We start from the raw sequence: 24896 nt of genomic DNA, 5'->3' as shown, positions 1-24896 counted from the left end.
AATTGGGACGGAGAAAGGAGAGTCTCGCTTCGTGCGAGCTCGTTAATCGGGTGCCTTTGACCACGGAGCCAACGAGTATAGTAACGCCGACTAAGCAAGTGTCCGGGAGCTTTTACCCGCTATAAAAAAACCTTCACCACCTCACTAATCAAGATTGATCCGTCGCACTTTAATTGCTGCCGTGACAAGAGTCCTCCCCGCAGCTTACCTATCTTCTTTCTGCATAAAAAAACAGTACGCACTTGTTGAACGACGTGCCAGTACTGGAAAATTCTCCGTTCATTGTTCCACGCTTTGGCTCCGAAGGTCTTGAAGCCGTACTTGCCGCTGCCCCCGCAGGCTGCCTTGAGAGCCCTGAGCCGAAGCGTATCCCTGCCGGCAGCTCTGAGGACCTGGTCCATATCTCGGCGGCACTCGAGCAGGCGGAAAGCGCTGGACGACAGCACGGTCAACACGAGGGTGTCGCTGCTCGCTTGCATCATCCGCTGGACCTCGGCAATAGGCTTGCCCGCGATGTCCTTACCATTCACAGCCACGATCACGTCGCCCTCCAGCACGTGGGATGCCTCCGCTGGGGTGCCGGATTTCACCTTCTGCAGCGCAAAGACGTACAGGTGCCGTCAAAAGTTACTAGAACAGGGTCTCGTAAATTTACAGCAATTTCTTCTTCCTGGAACTGCCTGGCTGCTTTGGTGTGCGTTTAAAGTAGACCCCCATATGAGAAGCTTCCTATGAAGCGGTAATGGCTATCATAAAGCCAGTAAGACAAATATTTTGGGATATTCACAAATGTTTGTTCCAATTACTTATGACGGCAAGTGTAACGTATCCGGTGTTAGCCTTGCGGGAAAACGGAAAGTAACCAACCTGACATCCCTCGAAAATCGTTGGCCTGGCTGCTGAAAAACGTTTGCCAATTACCAATATTATGTTCAGCAGCAAAAGTAAATATTTGTACTTTTAATGGTGCCAATATGGTTCGGCCACATGCCAAGAATGTGTGTGCCTGTGCGCTTCTGCTTTCTCGTCTGTTTCCATCCATCCAGTTACAAAAAAAGTCCAGTTGAAATCGTGGGTATACGTGCGGAAGCTAGACCTTCGTATGAGGCGTGAAGTAATGGTGGCCTAAGCGTTAATTTCAGCTACCTGTAACGGCAGCCGAAAGTCGTACATAACGGCATCCTTGAATGTCACTTAAACCACAGGAGCGGCCGGCTGATAGCGCAGTGCTTTAGTTAACCGTGCGGTGCGTGAACCCTCTAGTTTCAGCCGGACTTTTAAACAGATCCTACGACACGTTTTCAACATGTTCAACAAACTCACCCAGTCCTGACGGTACGTTTTCAAGGACATCTGGGCGGAATATTGCTTCGTTCAAGAACATGATAATGCTGAAAAAAGCGATGCAAAGTTTTCTACTTATTTTCCGCGCTTTCTACGACTCCCCGTGTCACCTTTAGAGATGAAGAAAGCGTGCTATTGCCCAGCTTTTCTCACGCCATTCCCGTAAAGTGCAAGTGCCATCTTTCCATCGTCTGCTATACGTCGACGCGGCAAATGTTCGCTAATTTCTGTTGTACTAAGAATGCTTCACGCGATCTCGATTTCGCCCGGCTCACACTTTATACGCGCATGACTGCTAGCTCGGAGTCATGGTTTGCCTGCCCATTGGGTGCCATGCTGAACATGATGTCAATTTAGATGAATAGAGCGAAAGCTAATTTGCTGATCTTTTTTGAGGCCCGCCACCAGGTGGCCGAGCTGTTCGAACGCCCTGCGCATCAGCTCCGAACAAAACCATGTTTCTTCAATTAGTGCGCCTCTACACCGGACAACTGAACCACCTCAACGAATTTTAACCTTCCGGGACCCTGAAAAGTGAGTTCCCTGACTCTCCCGTGATTTTTACGCCCGAGAGAAACATCTATCTCTCACGACCACGCCGCCGCGGAGCTAAGCCTGACCTTCAGCGCCAGCTCGGTTCCACCAGCTCCTCGCCGCACCGGCCTGATCACGTCCGCCTGGCTGTGCATGGGCGCGTGCTACTAGCACGCGCACCTCCGGCTCCGGCGCCCACCTCCTCATCGTCGGCCTGCATGGCAGACGCTTCAAATTCGTTCGCTCCGGCTGCCGACACCGCGGCGGACATGGAGTTCGAGGGACCCACTATGTACACGAGCACGGACCCTACTGCAGCAACGATTATGCTAAATCACGAAGACGGCCGGACGCTCGCCATCGTAGCCGGCGAAGACGCCTCACCTACGGACAACGACGGCTGGATTACAGCTGGCAAGAAGTTACAACGCCGGCATGCCGAGGAACCCACAGGTAAGCCAGTCCTTACCTCCGCAGCCTCGCAGCCTACACGCACCTCGCGTTTCGTAAAGCAGGTTACCGCCAAAATCAGCAAGGCATCTCGCATGCCCGTTTCGCTACCGAGAGAAGACATTAAGATTATAATCCGACCACGTGGAGGGCTACATGTAGCTAGGATGGAGGCCACTCGCCTCATGACGGCCATCTTCTCAGCTGTAGGAATCACCATGCAGGAGTCTAGAATAGACACCATATGTACTAATCCCACTCAGAATATTATCATAATCAGCACGCCCAGTGAGGACCACGCTCGCAAATATGTTCAAATCAAGCAGCTGCAGATCGGTAACACCGTGCATGAGACCTTTGCGTACGTCTCCGCACCTAATGGAACTACGAAAGGAGTTATCAGGGGTATCGACCTCTCCGAAACGCACCAAGACCTCCAGGCCAATATCGTTAACGAGGCGAATCCGCTCGCCCTAGAGGCCCACAGAATAGGTAACACCACGACAATTATTGTCGCTTTCGAAGGTACTAAGGTCCCCAACACTGTCAAATATGGAGCCATGATAGTGAAATGTAGCCTCTATAGGCAACACCACGAAGTTTGCCGCTGCTGCCGTAAACTGGGGCACCGAGCAGATGTGTGCCCCTTCCCGGAGACCAAAGTGTGCTTTGCGTGCGGGGAGCCTAAGCCAGGCCTAACGCACGAAGCCACGTGCAAACCCCGATGCAAGCTCTGCAACGGGGCTCACCCCACTGGAACCACGGGCTGCCGCAACCGTTATAAGACACCTCATGTCGTAACACAACGACGTTGGGAAAAATAGCGGCAAAGGTCGGGAGCGGTGAAACAGCTGCCGCCGCCGACCATGGAAAATTTCCCGCAACTGCAGCCAAGAGCGCGCGCTAATACATAGAGGACGGACATCAATGGTGACGTCAAGGCAAATGCTAGCAGCGGAGCGGCGAACAATGTGAACCGCCAGACAATGCAACGCGCAGGCAAGGCATGGGCCACGGTGGCTGCTGGGCCAACTGCTCGGCAATCCAGCCCTAAAAACACCGCCGCGGATTCTAGAGTTAAGCAACTCGAGACGGAACTACAACAAATGCGCGGGGAGAACGCGAGATTGCGGGAAAGGATGGAAGAGATGAATCGCAAATTCGAACTGCTCCTGATCAGTGACCACAAGCAGGCAGCACAACCTTCTGTCATGCAACTACCATCACCCCCGCAAGAGGAAGATCCGTAACCCATAGTAGAAGATCAACCAGAGCACAGCCCCCCCACAGCGTGTAACACAATTAACGACGAAAAGAAAGACAGCACCCTAAGTGTTGAGCTGGAACCTAGAGTGAAGCGAAGGGCCCTCCTCACCAATAGACGCACCAGCCGGAGTGTGGAGGAAAGGATTACGTGGCTAGAAGAGGCTCACAATCAACACGTCGAATCTACCAACAAGAGGCTGCCGACCCTGGAAGCAACAGTGGCAGACCTCGTTGTCCGCGTCTCCAACATAGAGAAGATTCTCTCCCAAATACAGGAAACACTCCAGAAGCTTTGCCTGGCAGCACAACACCGTCCAGACACCCATCCATGATGACCTCGACACCACCGACAGAAGTTACGGTATGGCAATGGAACATGAATGGGATTCACGGCAAGAAGGCAGCACTTATCCAAACTATCAAGCATGCTACAAAACAGCCGGAAATCATCCTCCTGCAGGAAACACACTGTGAAGCCTCCCCGAACATACCAGGGTACCGCTCCTACGCCAGTTCAGTCCCCAAGTCCACAGAGAAGTGGGCACGGGTCAGGGGAGGAGTATGCACCCTGGTGAAGAAGGGACTATTCTACCTAGAACACGATCTCAAGCGCACGACGAACACGGAGCATCTCACGATCGAGGTGGTCGTCAGCAAGAGGGGCAAGAGGCATAAAGAGCACATTTACATCACGAACATCTACACCAAACCCAAGTATTCATCACAACGATACGGTACCCTCATCCGCAAGATCAAGCAGCTGGCGAAAGACAATACTACACTCATCTGTGGCGACTTCAACGCCCAACACACTGCATGGGGATACCAGCGCACGACCGCGAAGGGCCGGAATCTCCTGGAGGAGACCCAGAACGCCGATTATCACCTCATCAACGATATATCCACCCCTACGAGGCATGGCACATCAGTAAAGCGGGACTCCAACCCAGACCTTGCATTCAGCAACATTACGAAGGTGCGGTGGCGTAACACCCAGGAAACACTTGGCAGCGACCACTGCATCATAGAGATCATCATCCCTCTCAACGGTCATGCTGCTCCTCCACGCAAGCAAAAGCTCACGGACTGGAACAAGTTCCGTGCCAGCCTTGAGACCATACCCAGTCACATCGACGACATCGAAGAGTGGACAGAGGCACTTCTCACCGAAGCACAGCAGGCTACTACAGAGATAGAGACCGGCGAGGACATGCCAAACATGGACAGCCGGTTAGCACACCTACTCGAAGCCAGAGACTCACTGAAGAAGAGATGGAAGAAGCAGCGTCATAACCGTAAACTCCGCAAGCGCATCGCCCTGCTCAACCGCGAAATCGAGAAGCACTGTGCTGTGCTATGTCTCCAGTAATGGCATGCAATCTGCCAAGAGGCTGATGGTCAGATCCACAAGAGCCGTACGTGGTGGTTACTCCGCCACTTGCTGGATGATAGCCAGACCAAAGGCACACAACAGTATACCCTGGCACGCACCCTGCTCAAGGCACGAAAGGAGTTGGGGGACGAAGAGGTCTGTAAGCGCCTCAACGACAAGTACTTGCCAGCAACGCCACCTCTCCTCTTCCGAGCTACACGGGGGATGCCAACCCCAAGCTCGACGCAGACATTGAGGAATGGGAAGTACGGGCAGTACTCCAAAAGATCAACAGCAAATCTGCGGCAGGACCCGACGGAGTCTCAAACAAGGCGCTCCGCAACCTCACCGACGGGGCATTTACGGCACTGACCAAGTTCTTCAACGAACGCTGGCGCAGTGGCACGCTGCCCCCCAAGTGGAAGGAGGCACGAACGGTCCTCATCCCAAAGCCAGGCAAACCACCGAGTATCGAGAACCTTAGTCCGATATCCCTAACATCCTGTGTCGGAAAAGTCCTCGAACACGTGCTGCTCAACCGATGGCAAAATTATCTCGAAGAGAACGGCCTCTACCCGGACACCATGCTGGGCTTCCGGGTGGGACTGAGCACTCAAGACGCCATGCTCCTCATCAAACATGAAGTCATTGACAGACCATCCACGACCACAAGCCCAATGGATAACCGTGCGATACTTGGCCTCGACCTGAAGAGTGCGTTTGACAACATCCACCACTCGGCAATCTTACAACAAGTATCGCGCCTCAACATGGGAGAACGCACGTTCCATTATATCAAAGACTTCCTAACCGACCGCACCACCACCATCGTGGCAGGGGATCTGGAACTACCAACCAAGAAACTGGGGAGTACGGGCACACCGCAGGGGGCCGTGATCTCGCCGACACTGTTCAACCTGGTCATGATTGGAATGGCCGAACGCCTACGTGCCCTCCCGAAGGTCAAACACACCATATACGCAGACGATATCACTCTCTGGATGGCCGGGGGTAGTGACGGCGAGATTGAGGCGTCCCTGCAACAAGCCATCGACGTGGTTGAAGAGCACCTAGAAGACACGGGTCTCCAATGCTCTCCGGCCAAGTCAGAGCTACTTCTGCTACTGCCGCGTCGCAAGTTCAGAGCCTCTCACATACCTGACATACAGCTCCGCACAAAGGACGGCACTACCATACCACGCGTCCACACGCTACGTGTTCTGGGTCTCCACATAGAGGAACTTCGTTACAACGGTCACACAGTAAAGCTATTGGACTCCAAAGTCTCAAGAGCCATCAGTCTCATCAAGAAGATTTCAACTAAGTATGCCGGGATGAGAGAGCACAACCTGCTCAAGCTTGTCCAATCCTTTGCCATCAGCCATCTGGCCTATGTCGCGGCTTTCCATGATTGGACCGACCTAGAACGCAGAAAATTAGAGGCACTCATTCGCAAAGCGCACAAAGCTGCACTTGGTCTCTATAATCACACCAACACCGAGCGGCTACTAGGGTTAGGCGTGCACAATACACTAGGTGAGATCGTCGAAGCTCAACAGACAGCACAGCTCACGCGTCTCGCACAAACTAGAACAGGCCGGGCAATACTGAAAAGGCTAGGGTATCAATCGAGGCTGCAGGAGGGTAGGGACTGGCTGCCGCTTCCGCGGGAGCTACTCCGACAGTTGCACGTCGCCCCCCTCCCCCGCCACATGAACCCAGAAGAGAATTACGAACGAAGGCTCGCCAGAGCCCGAGCGCTTACGGCCACTCATTCCACCGACACCGGGGCCTTCTACGTCGACGTGGCTAGGTACCCGGACCGCAAGAACACCTACGCGACCGCCGTCATCGCCGCCACCACTGGCGAGCTCTATACGGCCGGCAGCATCGTGGCATCTACCACCGAGCAAGCAGAGGAGTTAGCCATAGCGCTGGCCCTCTCCAACCCCAACTGCACTACCATACTAAGTGACTCGCGGACTGCAGTCCTGCGCTTCGCCGAGAACAAAGTACATCCGAGTGTAGTGAGGGTGTGCGGGGCCCTAAGACCATCATCGACGGGCGTGTGCATCAAATGGTTCCCAGCCCACATGGGTATGGTAGGACCCGAAGCGAACCGCAATGAGGACGCGGACCGGATGGCGCGTGCGCTCACTAGACGCAACGCCTGTCCTGCTCCCCCTCCTGCGGAAAACTACGACAGCGACGGTGAAGACTTCACCCCGATTAACACATACGGAGAGGTGCTGAGATGGTTCAGAGAAACCAGAAGACAGTACCCAGGTCCCCACTCCAACCTCTCTAGGCAAGAGGCAGTGATCCTCAGACAGCTACAAGTGCGCGCGACGTGGACCCCGGTGTGGGCCAAACACGTGCATCCCGAACTACAACTCAGTGACGTGTGTATGCTATGTGGTGTTACTCGCGCTACTATGGCGCACATGCTATGGACATGCTCAGTGACCCCGGAACCCACGGATGTGCTTCCTCCTCACCTTGCTCGTGCGGTGTGCAAGGAAGACTTTGACTCCCAACGAAGGGCCGTCCAGTTTGCTCTGGAGGCCCTCCAACGCCAGCAATCGAGGGCGCTGCCTCCCCTTCAGGAGGCTGGTACCCCTGATTAACTTCTAGCCGGCCAATAAAGATGTTGTTCTCTCTCCCTCTGATCTTTTTTTTCGTTTGTTTCGCCCTCCGAGGGTATACTTGTCGTGTTCGGCGAGAGAAGTGTTCCTTCCATATCTGGCTGCTCGCCTCACGCTTGTAGTCGCGGACACGGCGCCGGTGCGGGTCCTTCAGTTCTCTGTATATATACTCTGAGCGTAAACAACACGTAGTGGCGAGTTCGATTGCTGCCTCGTCACTCAGGGCTACCCGAGTCACAGCGGAGCATACTTAGGGAAAAGAGAAACTATGCATTAAATGCTTCCTCGTTAAAATCAATGACTGTTTTGCTAAGCATGCAGTTCGTGGTTTACGAGTCGAAGCAATGCCTATGCTGCGAAACCATCCCGTTGTTCCCTCTAATATGCTTTGGCGTTTGTACACACGCATTTAAACCGAAGTGCGTTGCTAATCTTGCGTCTTTTCATAAAAAAAGACGCCTGCTACGCGCACAATTCAATACTTCCCTTTTCTTCATAACCAGCTTTAGGCATTACTTAATGTTTGATTGTATATCTCTTTTGAATCCAACGCATTCAGCCGGGCCATATGGATGAACTGGGTTTATTGGTGTCACTAGATAAAATTACAGAGTATCGGCACTCTTTTCTCCTATTGTTCCATGCCGCCGCCGTGATCATTGGTCCGCAACACGTGACACTTGTTTACACTGCGACGGTTCATGGGCACCGCCATTTTGTTGCTTACGCGTTTTCTGCCGGTCAACTGTGGTAGTCTCGGCTTGCCCTCCCTGCTTTACGCGGCGCGCGAATGGCGTCGGTCCGCTGTGTGGCTCTTCTGGGCGCTGCTCCTTATAAGTGCTGTGCTCCTGCTGCCATGTGGTCAAGCAGTGTGTGCCGTTCGCGACTTCAAAGTGGTGCTTTCCAGCATTTCAGCTGCAGAAGTGTGTCCGAAGATGCCGTATTGCTGCGTCTTCGGCAGTGTTGTTTACTGTCACGCGAACGGATGGTGGGGTGGTCTTAACCAGCTCGGAGAAATGGACACAGGGAAGCCGTTGACGAGTTGGACAAAACACCCATTTAATGCACACTCAAAAACCCTAATGCAAAGCACTCAATAATTAAACTACACGCAAATGATACACACTCAAACATCTAACACTTCCAAAACACAACTCAAATACAAACTCCTAAATTAACAGCTCAATATACAATTCAAATCAAAACTCAAAAGTCTCGACAATAACGTTCTACACAATAAGTCCGACTCAACTTATTCAATCACCCTCTAGGTGATCTCTCTAAACCACAACTCCCTAGTTGTGTCCTATGACTACGTCCGTATTAAACTGGCCTACCCCGGTCGTCGGCGCTGACGTGTCGCACCCTTGCGGGGCCGTGACTCGGTGGTAGCCTTCCTCGTCTCGCTTCTTCAGTGCTGGCGTTCGATGCGCGCGGTCACTCCTTGGACGGTGTGGGCTCCGCGCGTCCTCACTCCTTTCCTCTGTGGCTACCCCCTGGTAGCCGCTCTCGCTGGATGTCCTTGATGCCGGTGTTCGACGCGCACGGTCATCCCTTCGGCGGCGTGCTTCCTCGGTGGCTACCCCCTGGTACCCGCTGCCGCTGGAGGTCTCAGGTAGGCTTGGCCTTTCGGGGCCGTCGAGACGAACGTCGACGGAGCGTGGACGCTGGCCGCTGGTGCCCGACCGATGCCGCTGGGGCCACGAAGACAAGGTTCGTGGTGCACCTAGGATGACGGTGCCGATGCGAAGTCGGCCCGCTCCCGCCCAGGCTCGGATGGCGTGGTCGGTGGCCTGGCCGCGTCCCCCTGGCTCGTTCGTTGAAGCGCACGTGCTCCGGCCACCTCCTGGTTTCTTCGGTTTCTTGCCTCCCCCTTCTCTTTGTGCGCCCCGCTTTTATACCCTCTGGGCTCTCCCGTGGCGCACTCCCATTGGCTTCTTGCTTCGTCCCTGTCCTTATATGGCCATCTCGCCACTTGTCACCTGCGTGGCCTTCCCTGATTGGCCGACCAGTGTGCTGCCACCTTTTCCCAGGATTCCTTGATGCGTCGGCGCGGGCGCTTGCTGATTGGCGCGCTCCTGGCGCGCACTTCGAAATTCTCGTTCCTTTGTTATTTTCTTCTATCTTTCGGGGGGTTTCATGCATCCCCTCTCGGGGGGTGCCCTGACACATGACATTTACAAATGACCTCGTCAAAGTTAGCGGTGATGCCAACCAGTCAGTCCGCAGAAGTGGCAATCTGACAACGCTGATCAACAACAAAATGGCTGCAGTTGCTCACTTGCGTGCCTCAGTGACGGTACACTGTATCTTATCTATTGACACTAGGATTAATCTAACAGCACCCCTTCCGCCAGCTAGAAAGCACATTTTGGGCACAAGTACAGTAATTCGAAGTCGTAGAATCCGCAGAAAATTTCGAGATTAGCGGAGTTCCAGTTCAGCGAAATGCCGAACATTTGGGGCCAGGTCGCTGAAATAAGAGCTAATGCTGGTAACAAAAGCAGGGGGATGAAACTCCGCCGTTTTTCTGTCCCGTGACTTCAGCGATCCTAATGTTTGGGGGCTGTACTACATACGAACATAAATGAACGTTGTTGTTGCATTTTATATTTATTACGAGGATAATTATTAATTACGGAGTTTTTAATATGCAACTGAACTTAAAAGTTGCAGTTCGAGATTGCGAAAATACGAGCGCCACCCGGAGTGGAAAACGGGAACCGCGTCTTTCTGCTTCGCACCGCTGAAAAGGGGCGTTTCTTGTAGCGCCCACAGGTATGCTACGATGCACGGTGTTCCGAGGGCCGTTTTTACCACCGTAAAGTTCGTTTCATCAAAACAGACAAACGAATGGATTCGCGCCGTCATCACAGATCGTGCTGTACTGAGTGGTGTCAAAATTCTTCACGCCCGGCCGGCATAAAATTCTTTTGGATCCCGGCGAACGAAAGGCACGGTCTGCATGCTGCTCGTTTTGCTTTTCTACGCTCGCTCAGTATTGGCGGTGAGATCTTTGAGTGGCGCCCCCTGGCTCTGACGTCGGCTTAGGGATTCGCGCCGCTGTCGTCTGCTACACTCCGCTTGTGAGGGGCAACAGTGCCTGGGCTAGAAATCGCCCGCTTCGTTGCATTAGTGCGATAAAAAGCGTATTTCTAGCGACTCAGTTATTTTGCCAGCTTCTGACGCATCCGAATAATTCTAAGCTGTATCCCCCACAAGTTTGCAACACACGAAGAGATAGAGAACAACTTTCTTCAGAGTATCGGTCAGAAGATCGTGTGTAACTCGTCCTTTCTTGCTTATTCGCGAGGATAAGCGATCAGAGATTCTCGATAAGTATTCAAAATGCGTAGGCTTCCCTGCAGTATTTTTAGAAGCTCCTATGAAGACTCAACAGTCTAATACTACGTACCAAGCAGCCAGAGTTACTCAAGTCTATATCCAGTAACTCTGCCAAGCAGCGGCCTCTACACGCTCATCGCACAGCAGGAACTAAAACGGCTTTCTTCTGTTTCTTTCGTTGTTGTCTTGTATCGGATTAATGTTTCTTGCTTTTTTTCTGTCCAACGCATTAATTTTTCTGCGCCGTCACCAACTTCTTATTAGGAGGTTTCTGGATGTTTGGGAGCCTCACAAAGGTCGTGTGGATATTTCCTTCATTTTGTATGGCATACATTCCCTTCTTCACAAATTGGCTTTCATTACGGCTGCGTGCAAGAAGGTGAATATCCGCAGCGTGCTTTGTTTATTCACATAAAAATACAATAAGAAAGTTTGTGCTACGCCACCGCGATCGCGCCCTAAACAACGTGGTCCACACTACTCGAAGGCGGCTTTTGTGCTCCGAATTTCTGTCGTAATTATATCGTTATCATAACGAACTGACTCTCAACTCGAACAATGATGACATGATTACGGTGTTGAAGGCATGATATACTCGCTAACTAACGTAATAAATAGTATACCTGCATATATTACAAGACTCGAAACCGAAGAAGAATTCCAAGTAGCTCATTATTGCTTTTCAACCCTTCCAGGCGCGAAGAAGAAATCCTATTTTACTCGGGATGGCGTTCTATGATTTGAAGAAAATTACTTTTACTCTCTTGTCCTGGTCTGAGGACCCGGCCCACTAACCAGATCGATTTAATTGTTAAACAAAGTTTTCCCCTCCTCCCCTTACTCCTCCTCCTCCTCTTGAGTGCAGTTTTCCTATAACGCATATCCGAAGGCTGTGCAAAATGTTCCGAAATATCCCTCCAAGTCTTAACAAACATATATGTGTTACTATAAATTCAACGAAGACGTGACTCGTTTTGCTCAATAAACCTCCATACTGGTTAGATGACTGGTATAGAATCAGCACGCGCGTATATACACACTGGGTTATTTGGAACTCAACCTACAGTTTTTGCAGTCTATAGTGCATGTCGGCAAACTTTCATGCCTTGAAAACGTAAAGTGATGTGACAAAACGCGTTCGAGCGTTCGGCAAGGTTGCAAAAACTGTTTTACCTTACATATGATTACCGGGAATCGTGATGCCTTCTGCCAAAGCCGACAGCCCTGAAGGCCTAGAATTTGTTTTGTTCTTCCATTTTCGCTGTTGTCGGTTATTAGCAGCTGACTGTTCCTTTTGTTCGAATGCTTACATGAGATGCTAACGCCTAGCTCCAACTCTTCGCGCTCCGCACAGGCGCCGGCAATGTTTCTGCCGTAGCGGTATCCAAAACTATACTTTGACACCAGGAGCTAGTGTATGCGATTTTAAGCCTATTATTATGATAAAAAGTTACCCACACGCCAATTCTGGTGCGGACAAGCATCAGACGTTGACCGACCGCAAAGAAACAGCAGGGAGAGCGATCCTGAGTGAAGCAGACGACAAATGCGAGAATCCCTAAGCTGACGTCACGGAGGCGCGCTTCACAGCGCCGCCTGTGTTCGCGCTCACCGCCAATAGCAGGATGCGGTTGCAGCAGTAGCTTTATAATTTAAGTGAGCATACACGTGCACTATTTATTTATTACATTCTGATGGTCTTCTTTGACTCTTGAATTACGAATGAAATGCTCGGCAGAGCACCTGGTAATTAATCCAGTGTCTACATTAGCTACACACGTTTGCTTATACGTGCGTTATTTATTTAATGCGTTTAGATCGTGTGTTTTGCATTTTAGCGCAGGTGAATGCACGGTATGCAGCAGAATGTATATGAGGCAACATATACAATAACTAATGGAACGGTGTGAGCTTATCTGCACTATTTTTATTATCTTTTGATTGCCTGCGTTTAGTTTCTTTTTGTAGCGTGCGTTGTTGTTGTTATTATTATTAATATTATTGTTATTGTTATAATTATTATCAGTATTATTGTTATCGTTATCACTATCTGCCTATTTATGTCCACAGCTGGAGGAAGGCATCTCCCATACACTTATATTGCTCAAAGGCTGGGTACGTAGGTTCATATCGTGTTGTTGGCACTACGTTGACTAAGCAGTGACTACATAAATTATTTTATTGCGTTTAAATTGTGTGTTCTTCATTTTGTCGTCACGTGAATCAACGGCACATAGCACAATGAATTTATAGCAATAACTATACAAACTCAGCAATTACTGCATATGTTTATAATACAATCATAACTGTAATTCCGCCACTTTTAAATTATAATTTACGCTTCAGTTCCGTGCTTCCAGTTTCAGCTGTAAGTACAAGAATGATATGTTCACAAGAACGCAGTTACAGCTATAAGCCGATAAATCATTAGACAGTGCAGGCTTAACTTTTGCTAGTAATTTAGTAGAGGCTTTTGAATAAGGTTTTTAGAGCCTGTTTATTGCAGGGCGCTAGAAATATCTGAGGAATACATAGGGCGTGAAAGTATATGTATGCATGAATAATTGCTAAGCGATTCTTGCGTGGGATGGCTGCTTTTGTCTGCAGAAATGTATTTTGGATCAGGAGGAAAGGTGGGTCGTTGCCACCGAACATTATGATCGCACAAATAGAAAAACGTATCCGCGTCTCTTAATAATAAAGGCTGATTTAAACGTATCCGCGTCTCTTCATAATAAAGGCTGATTTTAATTTAAAATCTGCCTTTACCATTGGTGTTGTCATAAGTCGTCTTTATAGCCAAAATCAATTTAAGAAGAAAAGATTCCTACTATAGCAGATAACGTTTATTTCGAATACTGATGCCAGTTTTCACTCAAAACTATGTGCGCCTGAATGCAGCAATAAAGCTAGTATTCATTCTAACCCAAATATACACACGTGCTTGTTGATATTCCAGATCTCGCGCTTGGCTCCAGTGTGCGAGTAGGCAGGACCTGGCTCATTTACCACCTCGACAGATCTGCAGCGGCTACCGCTGTGTCCTGCCCATTTCACCACCAGAGACTACGCGAACCTTGGACAGACAAGGCACTGGACAGATATATGCACTGGCTGTATACGTAGTTATTTGCATGCGGCCATGTGCCATACAATTTTTTTGCTACTATAAGTGTAAAATATCCAAGTTGTGTTTTTACTGTATGAATGGTTCACTTCGGCAATAAAAATTACCATAACTGTACTCTTTGTTCTCGTCTAGATTGTGTGTACTAATAAACCAAAACAACGTCTTACTTCGAATAACTGGTGCAAGAAGAAGTGTACGCGTAAAACTACATCAATCAGAACAGAACAATTGCCATTTTGATAATGTGGCGGGTAGCGCAACAGGAACAAGGTCGTGCGTGGCCATCTGAATATATTCCACTCGCTCAATTAACCTTGCATGTTCTGCCCAATTAAATTGCCCCCCCCCCCACAAATTCGGTTTCTCAGTCCTCATCAAGATGGCGTCTCCCAGTGCATGTTTGAAACGCGCCGCCATGTTTTTAGTACCGCCCCCAAACACCAGACGTTTGTCCGGCGCTGCAAGCGAATATCACGTCCCATGCAAGGTATACGAAGTTTCACTCCCCTGACAAAAGCTCCACTGCACAGGACAGCTTACATAACAAAGGCAAAAATATTCGCAGAAAAAACTAATTTTTATTACTGCGGAAGAGTGAACTGCGTGATGTTCGACGGTTTTGCGTTCGCATCTGGTCCCGGAAAAGCGGCCTCGCGCTCCTCAATGCATCGCATCAATTGTTGTTCGCCACAGCAACATTCTAACTTGTTGCGAAGCAGGCGCGGAATCTTCGTTGTTTCTGTCGTTGTAGGCACTTCTCGAGGCTACTCTTCGTCCTCCTGATCAGCTGCATCGCCCACAGTTCGCTCTACGATGTAGGCGTCGGACAGCTTTCCGGTAACGGGAACGTCGGCCTCGTACAGCGTAAATTTGCCGTTCACGACCGCGTTCGGTGCGTACTGGGCGCTAAGCGGTACAACGGAGACCTTATCAGCTGTCCGTAGTGAACTTTGCCTTGTGTCCTCTTTGTCAACATTTCGAGATACCCGTGGTCCCCCGAAAAAACGTTTCCAGATAAAGGGGGTAACTACACGGCGCCTATAGGATGAGGCAAAAGCACGGTGAGAAAAGTTTTCGACTGAACCGATATTTCGAGATACCCGAGGATTACCTTACACTTATGCCAAAAATCACTTACATCTACAACGAAAAATTTCTTGTTGTTTTCTCCGGTGACTTCCGTGATAGTTAGGCCAAAGCTCCAGAACTTGCCGAGGGCCTTCGCTCGAAACAGAATAACGTCCATCCTTTCCATTGCTAAGATCGACTTGTCCGCGGAACATCCTGCTTCAGAAGAAAACAAGGAGAAAGTAACAAATCCCTTCTGCCCTCGTCGGCTTCAAGTGCTCACGGATTGAAACGCGAAACTGCGAGCGCGTGGCCTGCGGCAGATGCAGCGCCGCCCGTGGAAGCCTGTGGAAGCGAGGTGTTGCATTGTGGTTTACCGCGAGGGTGAGAGCTGTTTTCCCGTAGGCTTGCTGCTTCCGGTTGCCAATGAGCGGGACTGTGGTTCCCCGCAGCGACAGCGGGGCGCTGCAAGACTGGAGCGCGTGTGTGCGCCGACGGGAGTCGCCCGGCGGTGCGCGCAGCCAATTTCGCGATATCGTCTGCTCGCGCGCTCTTGTGCCGTTCCGATGCGGCATAGATAATGTGCATGTAAGGCGCGGTCACGCTTATCTGAATGACACGAACGTCTGCACGAAGGAGTAGCAAACTTTATTCCAGGATGAAGCAAACTAAAAAAAAAAAAAAGAAGGACGCATTTTTTGCAAGCACGTTCGCGTGTAGTATTTCGTTAGGGGCATCAGTATTTCGTCAGCTCTCCTCCCGCAGCCACGACGGCAGCCATTCTGCGTGGCAGACTGTCGTACAGGCTGGTGGCGAAACTGGAGCAAGCCGCCAGCCTCTGCCATTCCGCGTGCACTGCCGCCCATAGGTCGTCCACAGAACACCGTTGCGGTGGCCAGCGAGAAAGGGCTTTCTTTATTTCCGCCCAAACGTTTTCGATGATGTTCATGCCCGGACCTTGCGGCGGCCAGTCGAGCACCATCACACACCTCTCCTCCAGGAGGTTGGAGACGCATGCAGCAGTGTGGACGGGGCTACGGTCATGTTGGTAAAAAAAAAAACGCCGTCGGCAAACGGACCGTCCAGCGCGTACGGCTACATGACGGTGTCCAGCAGGTCTTTGTAAGTGGCAGCGTTAAACCGGCTGTCCAGGCGTACGAGTGGACCCAAGCCGTCTTTGGAGATGGCTCCCCACACGCTCACTCCACACCGGCTGCTGCTGGCAACACGCTGGACATTGGAGGCGTCGAACCTGGGTAAAGCAGGCACAGCAGAAGATAATATAATTTGAGATTACAGCGGCCCGTGAAGGGATTACATTACCGTGATAATGGTTGGATGCGCGCCTGCGTGTTGCCCAGGGGGTAGGGAGCGCCGGTTCTTTAAGCCATGCAAACTGCGTGCATAAGCCGCTGCCCAGAAAAAGCTTTAAAGTGTGACAGTTTGGCCTAGTGTGCAAGATCCTTATGGGACTCCGCCACGAATTACGGAACAGTGCAAACCGTTCTAAAAGCTGCAGCTGCTGCTGCGAAGCGTGAGAGGAAGTCGGGGACCCTTTAACTCGCGTTCTACTATTAAAGGTGAAGCTGACGAGTGTCGATTTTTTTCTTTCCGCTCAATCGCAGTTGCGCTAATGTCAAGACAACGACAAACGGCGCTGGGGAAACAGTTATCAGGCATACTCCGTTTCTTCGTAGTACAACATGCGCTGGCGGAACTCGACATCTCTGTAGCGAATCGCGGTTACGTTGACTGAAAGCAGTTACAAACAAACAATTTTCCTCGCGAAAAGGACCAACCATGCAGCGCATTCGGGCTTCCGTCTATCATATACAACGTGAATACGCACAAACCGAAAATTGGACGACCTACCTAGTGTTCTCCGTCCTCCAGACGCGCTGCTGTTGGTCGAATCGCGTTGTGAACGTCGACTCGTCCGTAAAAATGACGCTGCGCCACTCTTCCGCCGTCCAAGTCTGATGCTCACGTGCGAATAGCAGCCTTCTGCTTCGGTTCTGGGCGGAAAACAACGGCTTCTTCGAAGGTCCGCCTTCTCCGGCTTCTTCGAAAGGTCCGCAGAGTGCAGACGCTAACGTATCACTTGCGTGCTGGCCGCGAGCCTCAGGTCGTTGCGGATTGCTTTTGCAGTCAGCTTCGGGTCCTGCCTTGCCGCTGCAACGGTGTGCTCGTCGTCGGAGTCGTTTGTCGCTCTCGGTCGATGACCTCGGGGCAGGTTCTCCAAGCGACCTTCCGTTTTGTACGCCCGCACAATCCTGTTTATCGAAGAGCGGGCGTGCCCAGTCGCATCGGCAATGTCCTGATCTCGGAAACCTGCTTCAGACAAAGTCAGTATCTGCAAGCGTTCCGCCATGCTAATCCCCGGCATTTCTGGTTGGGAATGATTGGCGCGATGGCGTGGTGTTCACGTTATATAGCTATCTCGATCCGGCTCCAATTCACTGATTACGTGGCCAGTAAAGTGGACGGCGTAGAAATGGTCAGGTGACCATCAACACTTGTCTTTCGCCGCTGAGTGCTTGTCTTTATCTCAATTTTTAAAGCAAAGCTTTCTACCTCTACCCCCCAAGGGTTCTTTCGCGACCGTTGGTGTCACCAGAAAACTCCAGCGAACAAATAAAAGAAATTACAGGGACCGCCGGGAATCGAACCTGGAACAAATAGACTAACAAAGCGAGAGCACGTTGTCTTACCGATTTAGCTACGAGCCCACGCGAACTCGGGAAGACAAATGGTGTACTGGCCAAGCACATCTACGGGTTTACCCCCTGCCTTCTCGCTGAATGCCACGTGAAAGCGTCACACGACCACTCACGCCCGTCTAGCGGCCCTCTGCGCACCTTGCTCATGTGCTAAGAGTTACAAAAATTAAAGGAAGGTCACACCAATCCATGGAATCTCACTTTTAGTACGCCAATGTGCTAAAGCCTGTGGCCTCCAGTGTTCACGTAAAAAATCACAGCTCCTTGTCGTCCGCCCTCACGCCAAATCAAGGAATACATTCAAATACTCCTTGACGACCAGGCCATCACTCCAAACCCCAGCATCAAGATCCTGGGCCTACATTTCCAGGCCAACACCAAGAGTGACGTCTCCTTGCAGCGCCTCAAAAACAGCATTAATCTAATCATACACATGGTCAGGCGAGTTGCCACCAAGAAGCTAGGCCTAAAAGAATCCGGTACCTTTCGATTAATTGAAGCTTTTGTCCTCTCGAGAGTTACTTACGACAAACCCCTATCTTCCTCTCGACGAGGAAGACATAGAGATGCTTTATATAATGATTAGAAAGGCGGTTGAGCAGGCCATTGGTCTTCTCATGAGTGCGTCCACACTGAGGCTGCTTAGCACGGGCTCCACAAAATGGTGGAAGAGCTGATAGAAGGCCATCTTTCCAACCAGAAGGTCCGACTCAGAACTGCGGTGGGTAACCGCATGCTTCCCCAGATTGGCTGGGCAGCCCAGAATGTCACTCCGTTTGACGTACTCCGAGACTATTGGCGACTAAAACTAAACATGCTCCCTTTGCTTAGAAATATGAACCCCTCACATGACGAGGGTCAACGAAAAGCACGGGCGCAAGCGCTAAACACCACCCTCGGTGGGGCTCATGCAGTTATCTACACAGATTTCTCCAAACATCGAGGGCAGCAACACGCCATCATCGTGGCTACCTCCAGAACCAACCTCCTTGCGTGTACCTCGCTTAGGACCCAAAAAAATGACGGCAGCAGAAGAGGCAGCCATCACCTTGGCTCTCACTCAACCGGGGGTCGGAGGGTAGTCACCGATTCCCAGCAAGCCTACTGGAATTACCAGTCGGGTTGGGTGTGCTGACCTGCACTGGGCGTGCTAAAAAACCACTCCCCAAACGGTTCCATTCAGCTCATCTGGACACCGCCTCACGCTTCAATGGAGGGCAACAAATACGCCCACCCAACAAGCCTGCGCTTTTACCTCCCGTGCTATGGAGCTGCACGAGGACAGTCACCCGCTTGTCACGTCCAGGGAGATAATCCGGCATTATCGCCTTCTGAGACAGACCGTACCTTCACCTTACCCTGACCTTTCCAGAGAACAACAAACTACCCTACGGCTCATACAATCCGGGCTCCTTCCCACAGCCTACGCGTCTTCACGTAATGCATCCGAATCGCTACGACGCTGAATGTAAACTTTTCTGAGAAGTAGGAATACTCCGCCCCGTAATCGGGGTGTGCGACTTTAGCTCTGAGCACACTCCTCTCTTTTCGTCAACTACCCAACAAGAGCAATGGGAGATGCTGCTGTCCAAGCCCTCTCTACCTACCCAGCTTCAGCGGGTGGACAGAACACAGGCCGCGCGGACTGCATATGGGCCCCGCAGAAGAAGGAATCACTCCCCAGGGCTGCACTCTGGGCCGTTCAGAAATCTGAACATAAGTATTTCTTCCTCCTCCTTCTCAGCCGCAAGTCTCGTCGCCTCCGTCCGCGGCGCAGAGACGGAGAAGTCAGATCGTCTATCACCGGGTTGGAGCTTACTTTGATTTTATAAAAAAAAGTTTCCACTCTTGTGCTACACAATACAACTCAACCAAACACCGTTCATGCATCATGCATTGATTTAACCTTACCAAGAATATCTCTTTGAAGTAATAAATGGTGTGGTTAAGTGCATTTCACTTCTCTCTGGTTTTACTATTTGTAGAGCGATGTGAGTGATTTTAAGTGACGTCGCATGAGTAATCGTTATGGGTGCCGTTTACAGCTTTGCTTTCCTTACCACATTCACAGGGTGGATTGGCGCGATTTTTTTGTGTCTGTGTCTTCTGTATCGGTACTTCACTTAGTCAGCGACCAACCACAAGGCATGTAGTTGGTCACCTCACCATTTCTACGCCGCCCACTTTACTGGCCACGTAATCAGGGAATTTGAGCCGGATCAAGATAGCTATATAACGTGAACACCACGCCATGCGCCAATCATTCCCAACCGAAAATGCCGTGGATTAGCATGGCGGAACGCTTGCAGATAGTGACTTTGTCTGAAGCAGGTTTCCGGGATGAGGACATTGCCGATGCGACTGGGCACGCCCGCTCTTCGATAAACAGGATTGTGCGGGCGTACAAAACGGAAGGTCGCTTGGAGAACCTGCCCCGAGGTTATCGACCGAGAGTGACAAACGACTCCGACGACGAGCACATCGTTGCAGCGGCAAGGCAGGACCCGAAGCTGACAACAAAAGCAATCCGCAACGACCTGAGGCTCGCGGCCAGCATGCAAGTGATACGTGAGCGTCTGCACTCTGCGGGCCTTCGAAGCCGTGTGGCGGCGCAGAAGCCATTGTTTTCCGCCCAGAACCGAAGCAGAAGGCTGCTATTCGCACGTGAGCATCAGACTTGGACGGCGGAAGAGTGGCGCAGCGTCATTTTTACGGACGAGTCGACGTTCACAACGCGATTCGACCAACAGCAGCGCGTCTGGAGGACGGAGAACACTAGGTAGGTCGTCCAATTTTCGGTTTGTGCGTATTCACGTTGTATATGATAGACGGAAGCCCGAATGCGCTGCATGGTTGGTCCTTTTCGCGAGGAAAATTGTTTGTTTGTAACTGCTTTCAGTCAACGTAACCGCGATTCGCTACAGAGATGTCGAGCTGCGCCAGCGCATGTTGTACTACGAAGAAACGGAGTATGCCTGATAACTGTTTCCCCAGCGCCGTTTGTCGTTGTCTTGACATTAGCGCAACTGCGATTGAGCGGAAAGAAAAAAAAATCGCGCCAATCCACCCTGTGAATGTGGTAAGGAAAGCAAAGCTGTAAACGGCACCCATAACGATTACTCATGCGACGTCACTTAAAATCACTCACATCGCTCTACAAATAGTAAAACCAGAGAGAAGTGAAATGCACTTAACCACACCATTTATTACTTCAAAGAGATATTCTTGGTAAGGTTAAATCAATGCATGATGCATGAACGGTGTTTGGTTGAGTTGTATTGTGTAGCACAAGAGTGGAAACTTTTTTTTATAAAATCAAAGTAAGCTCCAACCCGGTGATAGACGATCTGACTTCTCCGTCTCTGCGCCGCGGACGGAGGCGACGAGACTTGCGGCTGAGAAGGAGGAGGAAGAAATACTTATGTTCAGATTTCTGAACGGCCCAGAGTGCAGCCCTGGGGAGTGATTCCTTCTTCTGCGGGGCCCATATGCAGTCCGCGCGGCCTGTGTTCTGTCCACCCGCTGAAGCTGGGTAGGTAGAGAGGGCTTGGACAGCAGCATCTCCCATTGCTCTTGTTGGGTAGTTGACGAAAAGAGAGGAGTGTGCTCAGAGCTAAAGTCGCACACCCCGATTACGGGGCGGAGTATTCCTACTTCTCAGAAAAGTTTACATTCAGCGTCGTAGCGATTCGGATGCATTACGTGAAGACGCGTAGGCTGTGGGAAGGAGCCCGGATTGTATGAGCCGTAGGGTAGTTTGTTGTTCTCTGGAAAGGTCAGGGTAAGGTGAAGGTACGGTCTGTCTCAGAAGGCGATAATGCCGGATTATCTCCCTGGACGTGACAAGCGGGTGACTGTCCTCGTGCAGCTCCATAGCACGGGAGGTAAAAGCGCAGGCTTGTTGGGTGGGCGTATTTGTTGCCCTCCATTGAAGCGTGAGGCGGTGTCCAGATGAGCTGAATGGAACCGTTTGGGGAGTGGTTTTTTAGCACGCCCAGTGCAGGTCAGGACACCCAACCCGACTGGTAATTCCAGTAGGCTTGCTGGGAATCGGTGACTACCCTCCGACCCCCGGTTGAGTGAGAGCCAAGGTGATGGCTGCCTCTTCTGCTGCCGTCATTTTTTTGGGTCCTAAGCGAGGTACACGCAAGGAGGTTGGTTCTGGAGGTAGCCACGATGATGGCGTGTTGCTGCCCTCGATGTTTGGAGAAATCTGTGTAGATAACTGCATGAGCCCCACCGAGGGTGGTGTTTAGCGCTTGCGCCCGTGCTTTTCGTTGACCCTCGTCATGTGAGGGGTTCATATTTCTAAGCAAAGGGAGCATGTTTAGTTTTAGTCGCCAAGAGTCTCGGAGTACGTCAAACGGAGTGACATTCTGGGCTGCCCAGCCAATCTGGGGAAGCATGCGGTTACCCACCGCAGTTCTGAGTCGGACCTTCTGGTTAGAAAGATGGCCTTCTATCAGCTCTTCCACCATTTTGTGGAGCCCGTGCTAAGCAGCCTCAGTGTGGACGCACTCATGAGAAGACCAATGGCCTGCTCAACCGCCTTTCTAATCATTATATAAAGCATCTCTATGTCTTCCTCGTCGAGAGGAAGATAGGGGTTTGTCGTAAGTAACTCTCGAGAGGACAAAAGCTTCAATTAATCGAAAGGTACCGGATTCTTTTAGGCCTAGCTTCTTGGTGGCAACTCGCCTGACCATGTGTATGATTAGATTAATGCTGTTTTTGAGGCGCTGCAAGGAGACGTCACTCTTGGTGTTGGCCTGGAAATGTAGGCCCAGGATCTTGATGCTGGGGTTTGGAGTGATGGCCTGGTCGTCAAGGAGTATTTGAATGTATTCCTTGATTTGGCGTGAGGGCGGACGACAAGGAGCTGTGATTTTTTACGTGAACACTGGAGGCCACAGGCTTTAGCACATTGGCGTACTAAAAGTGAGATTCCATGGATTGGTGTGAGCTTCCTTTAATTTTTGTAACTCTTAGCACATGAGCAAGGTGCGCACAGGGCCGCTAGACGGGCGTGAGTGGTCGTGTGACGCTTTCACGTGGCATTCAGCGAGAAGGCAGGGGGTAAACCCGTAGATGTGCTTGGCCAGTACACCATTTGTCTTCCCGAGTTCGCGTGGGCTCGTAGCTAAATCGGTAAGACAACGTGCTCTCGCTTTGTTAGTCTATTTGTTCCAGGTTCGATTCCCGGCGGTCCCTGTAATTTCTTTTATTTGTTCGCTGGAGTTTTCTGGTGACACCAACGGTCGCGAAAGAACCCTTGGGGGGTAGAGGTAGAAAGCTTTGCTTTAAAATCGACACACGTCAGCTTCACCTTTAATAGTAGAACGCGAGTTAAAGGGTCCCCTACTTCCTCTCACGCTTCGCAGCAGCAGCTGCAGCTTTTAGAACGGTTTGCACTGTTCCGCAATTCGTGGCGGAGTCCCATAAGGATCTTGCACACTAGGCCAAACTGACACACTTTAAAGCTTTTTGTGGGCAGCGGCTTATGCACGCAGTTTGCATGGCTTAAAGAACCGGCGCTCCCTACCCCCTGGGCAACACGCAGGCGCGCATCCAACCATTATCACGGTAATGTAATGCCTTCACGAGTCGCTGTAACCTCAAATTATATTGTCTTCTGCTGTGCCTGCTTTACCTAGGTTCGACGCCTCCAATATCCAGCGTGTTGCCAGCAGCGGCCGGTGTGGAGTGAGCGTGTGGGGAGCCATCTCCAAAGACGGCTTGGGTCCACTCATACGCCTGGACGGCCGGTTCAACGCTGCCACTTACAAAGACCTGCTGGACACCGTCATGTTGCCGTATGCGCTGGACGGTCCGTTTCCCGACGGCGTTTGTTTTTTACCAACATGACCGTAGCCCCGTCCACACTGCTGCATGCGTCTCCAACCTCCTGGAGGAGAGGTGTGTGATGGTGCTCGACTGGCCGCCGCAAGGTCCGGACATGATCATCGAAAACGTTTGGGCGGAAATAAAGAAAGCACTTTCTCGCTGGCCACCACAACGGTGTTCTGCGGACGGCCTATGGGCGGCGGTGCACGCGGAATGGCAGAGGCTGGCGGCTTGCTCCAGTTTCGCCACCAGCCTATACGACAGTCTGCCACGCAGAAGGGCTGCCGTCATGGCCGCGGGAGGAGAGCCGACAAAATACTAATGCCCCCAACGAAATACTACACGCGAAAGTGCTTCCAAAAAATGCGTCCTTCCTTTTTTTTTTTTTTTTTTAGTTGCATCATCCTGGTATAAAGTTTGCTATTCCTTCGTGCAGACGTTCGTGTTATTCAGTTAAGCGTGACCATGCCTTACATGCACATTATCTGTGCCGCATCGGAACGGCACGCGTAACAAAAGCGCACGAGCAGACGATATCGCGAAATTGGCTGCGTGCACCGCCGGGCGACTCCCGTCGGCGCGCACACGCGCTCCAGTCTTGCAGCGCCCCGCTGTTTCTGCGGGGAACCCAAGGGGGAACCGCCAGGCGGGTAAAGCTGGCTCAAAAATGTGTCTAAACACGAATGCCGCCATGATGCCACGCTGTAGTTGCCAGATCAGTAGTTGAAGATATGGCTAACAATTTTTCTTGAAAATGAGGCACAAATTTAGGGCCCTAAGCTAAAATTAGGCAACTTTTATGGCAATAACTGAGTTTCTTTACGAGTTTGTATGCTCTTTATTAGTTTTCTTGAAGTATTCATGCTTGACGAACAAAAATAAATGAAATTATAAGCAAAAAGAAGACGTCGGGCTGAGGCGCCAAATTTAGTTTCGGTATATTGTGAGGAGCGTCAGTCATGTGGGGCTAATTTACAAAGGTTCACTCTAACACGCCTTAGTGTCTGCTGTGTCACTTCGTTGCTTGCGAAGACTGCCGACGATACGGAATAAAGCCGCCGCCGCCTATCTTCAAGGACACCTTCTCTACATGTCCGTAGTGGCTGCTGCCGATTTGAACTCGCCGTCAGCCGGTCATATCATGTTACGCGAAACATGTATGGGCAGATCGGCTCCTT

The 24896-nt window shown here is 51.0% G+C and overlaps 1 protein-coding gene across 1 annotated transcript in view; it reads right to left on the bottom strand.

The window, feature by feature from the left end:
• The window catches only part of LOC144158035 (uncharacterized), a 210887-nt gene that overhangs the window by 9636 nt on the left and 176355 nt on the right, over positions 1-24896 (bottom strand). The window contains exons 11-12 of the mRNA XM_077688715.1: positions 15225-15373; positions 243-593 (exon numbers count right to left, since the gene is read on the bottom strand). Of these exons, the coding sequence (XP_077544841.1) occupies positions 243-593; positions 15225-15373 (500 nt within the window). The remainder of the gene's footprint in view (positions 1-242; positions 594-15224; positions 15374-24896) is intronic.

This window comes from Haemaphysalis longicornis, unplaced genomic scaffold (assembly GCF_048455015.1).
Source record: "Haemaphysalis longicornis isolate Haplotype H1 unplaced genomic scaffold, Haemaphysalis longicornis Haplotype H1 scaffold_1, whole genome shotgun sequence".
In the NCBI taxonomy this organism is placed as follows: Eukaryota; Metazoa; Arthropoda; class Arachnida; order Ixodida; family Ixodidae; genus Haemaphysalis; species Haemaphysalis longicornis.
The sequence above is the reverse complement of the archived record's forward strand: the minus strand, read 5'-3'. Positions and strand labels throughout refer to the sequence as shown.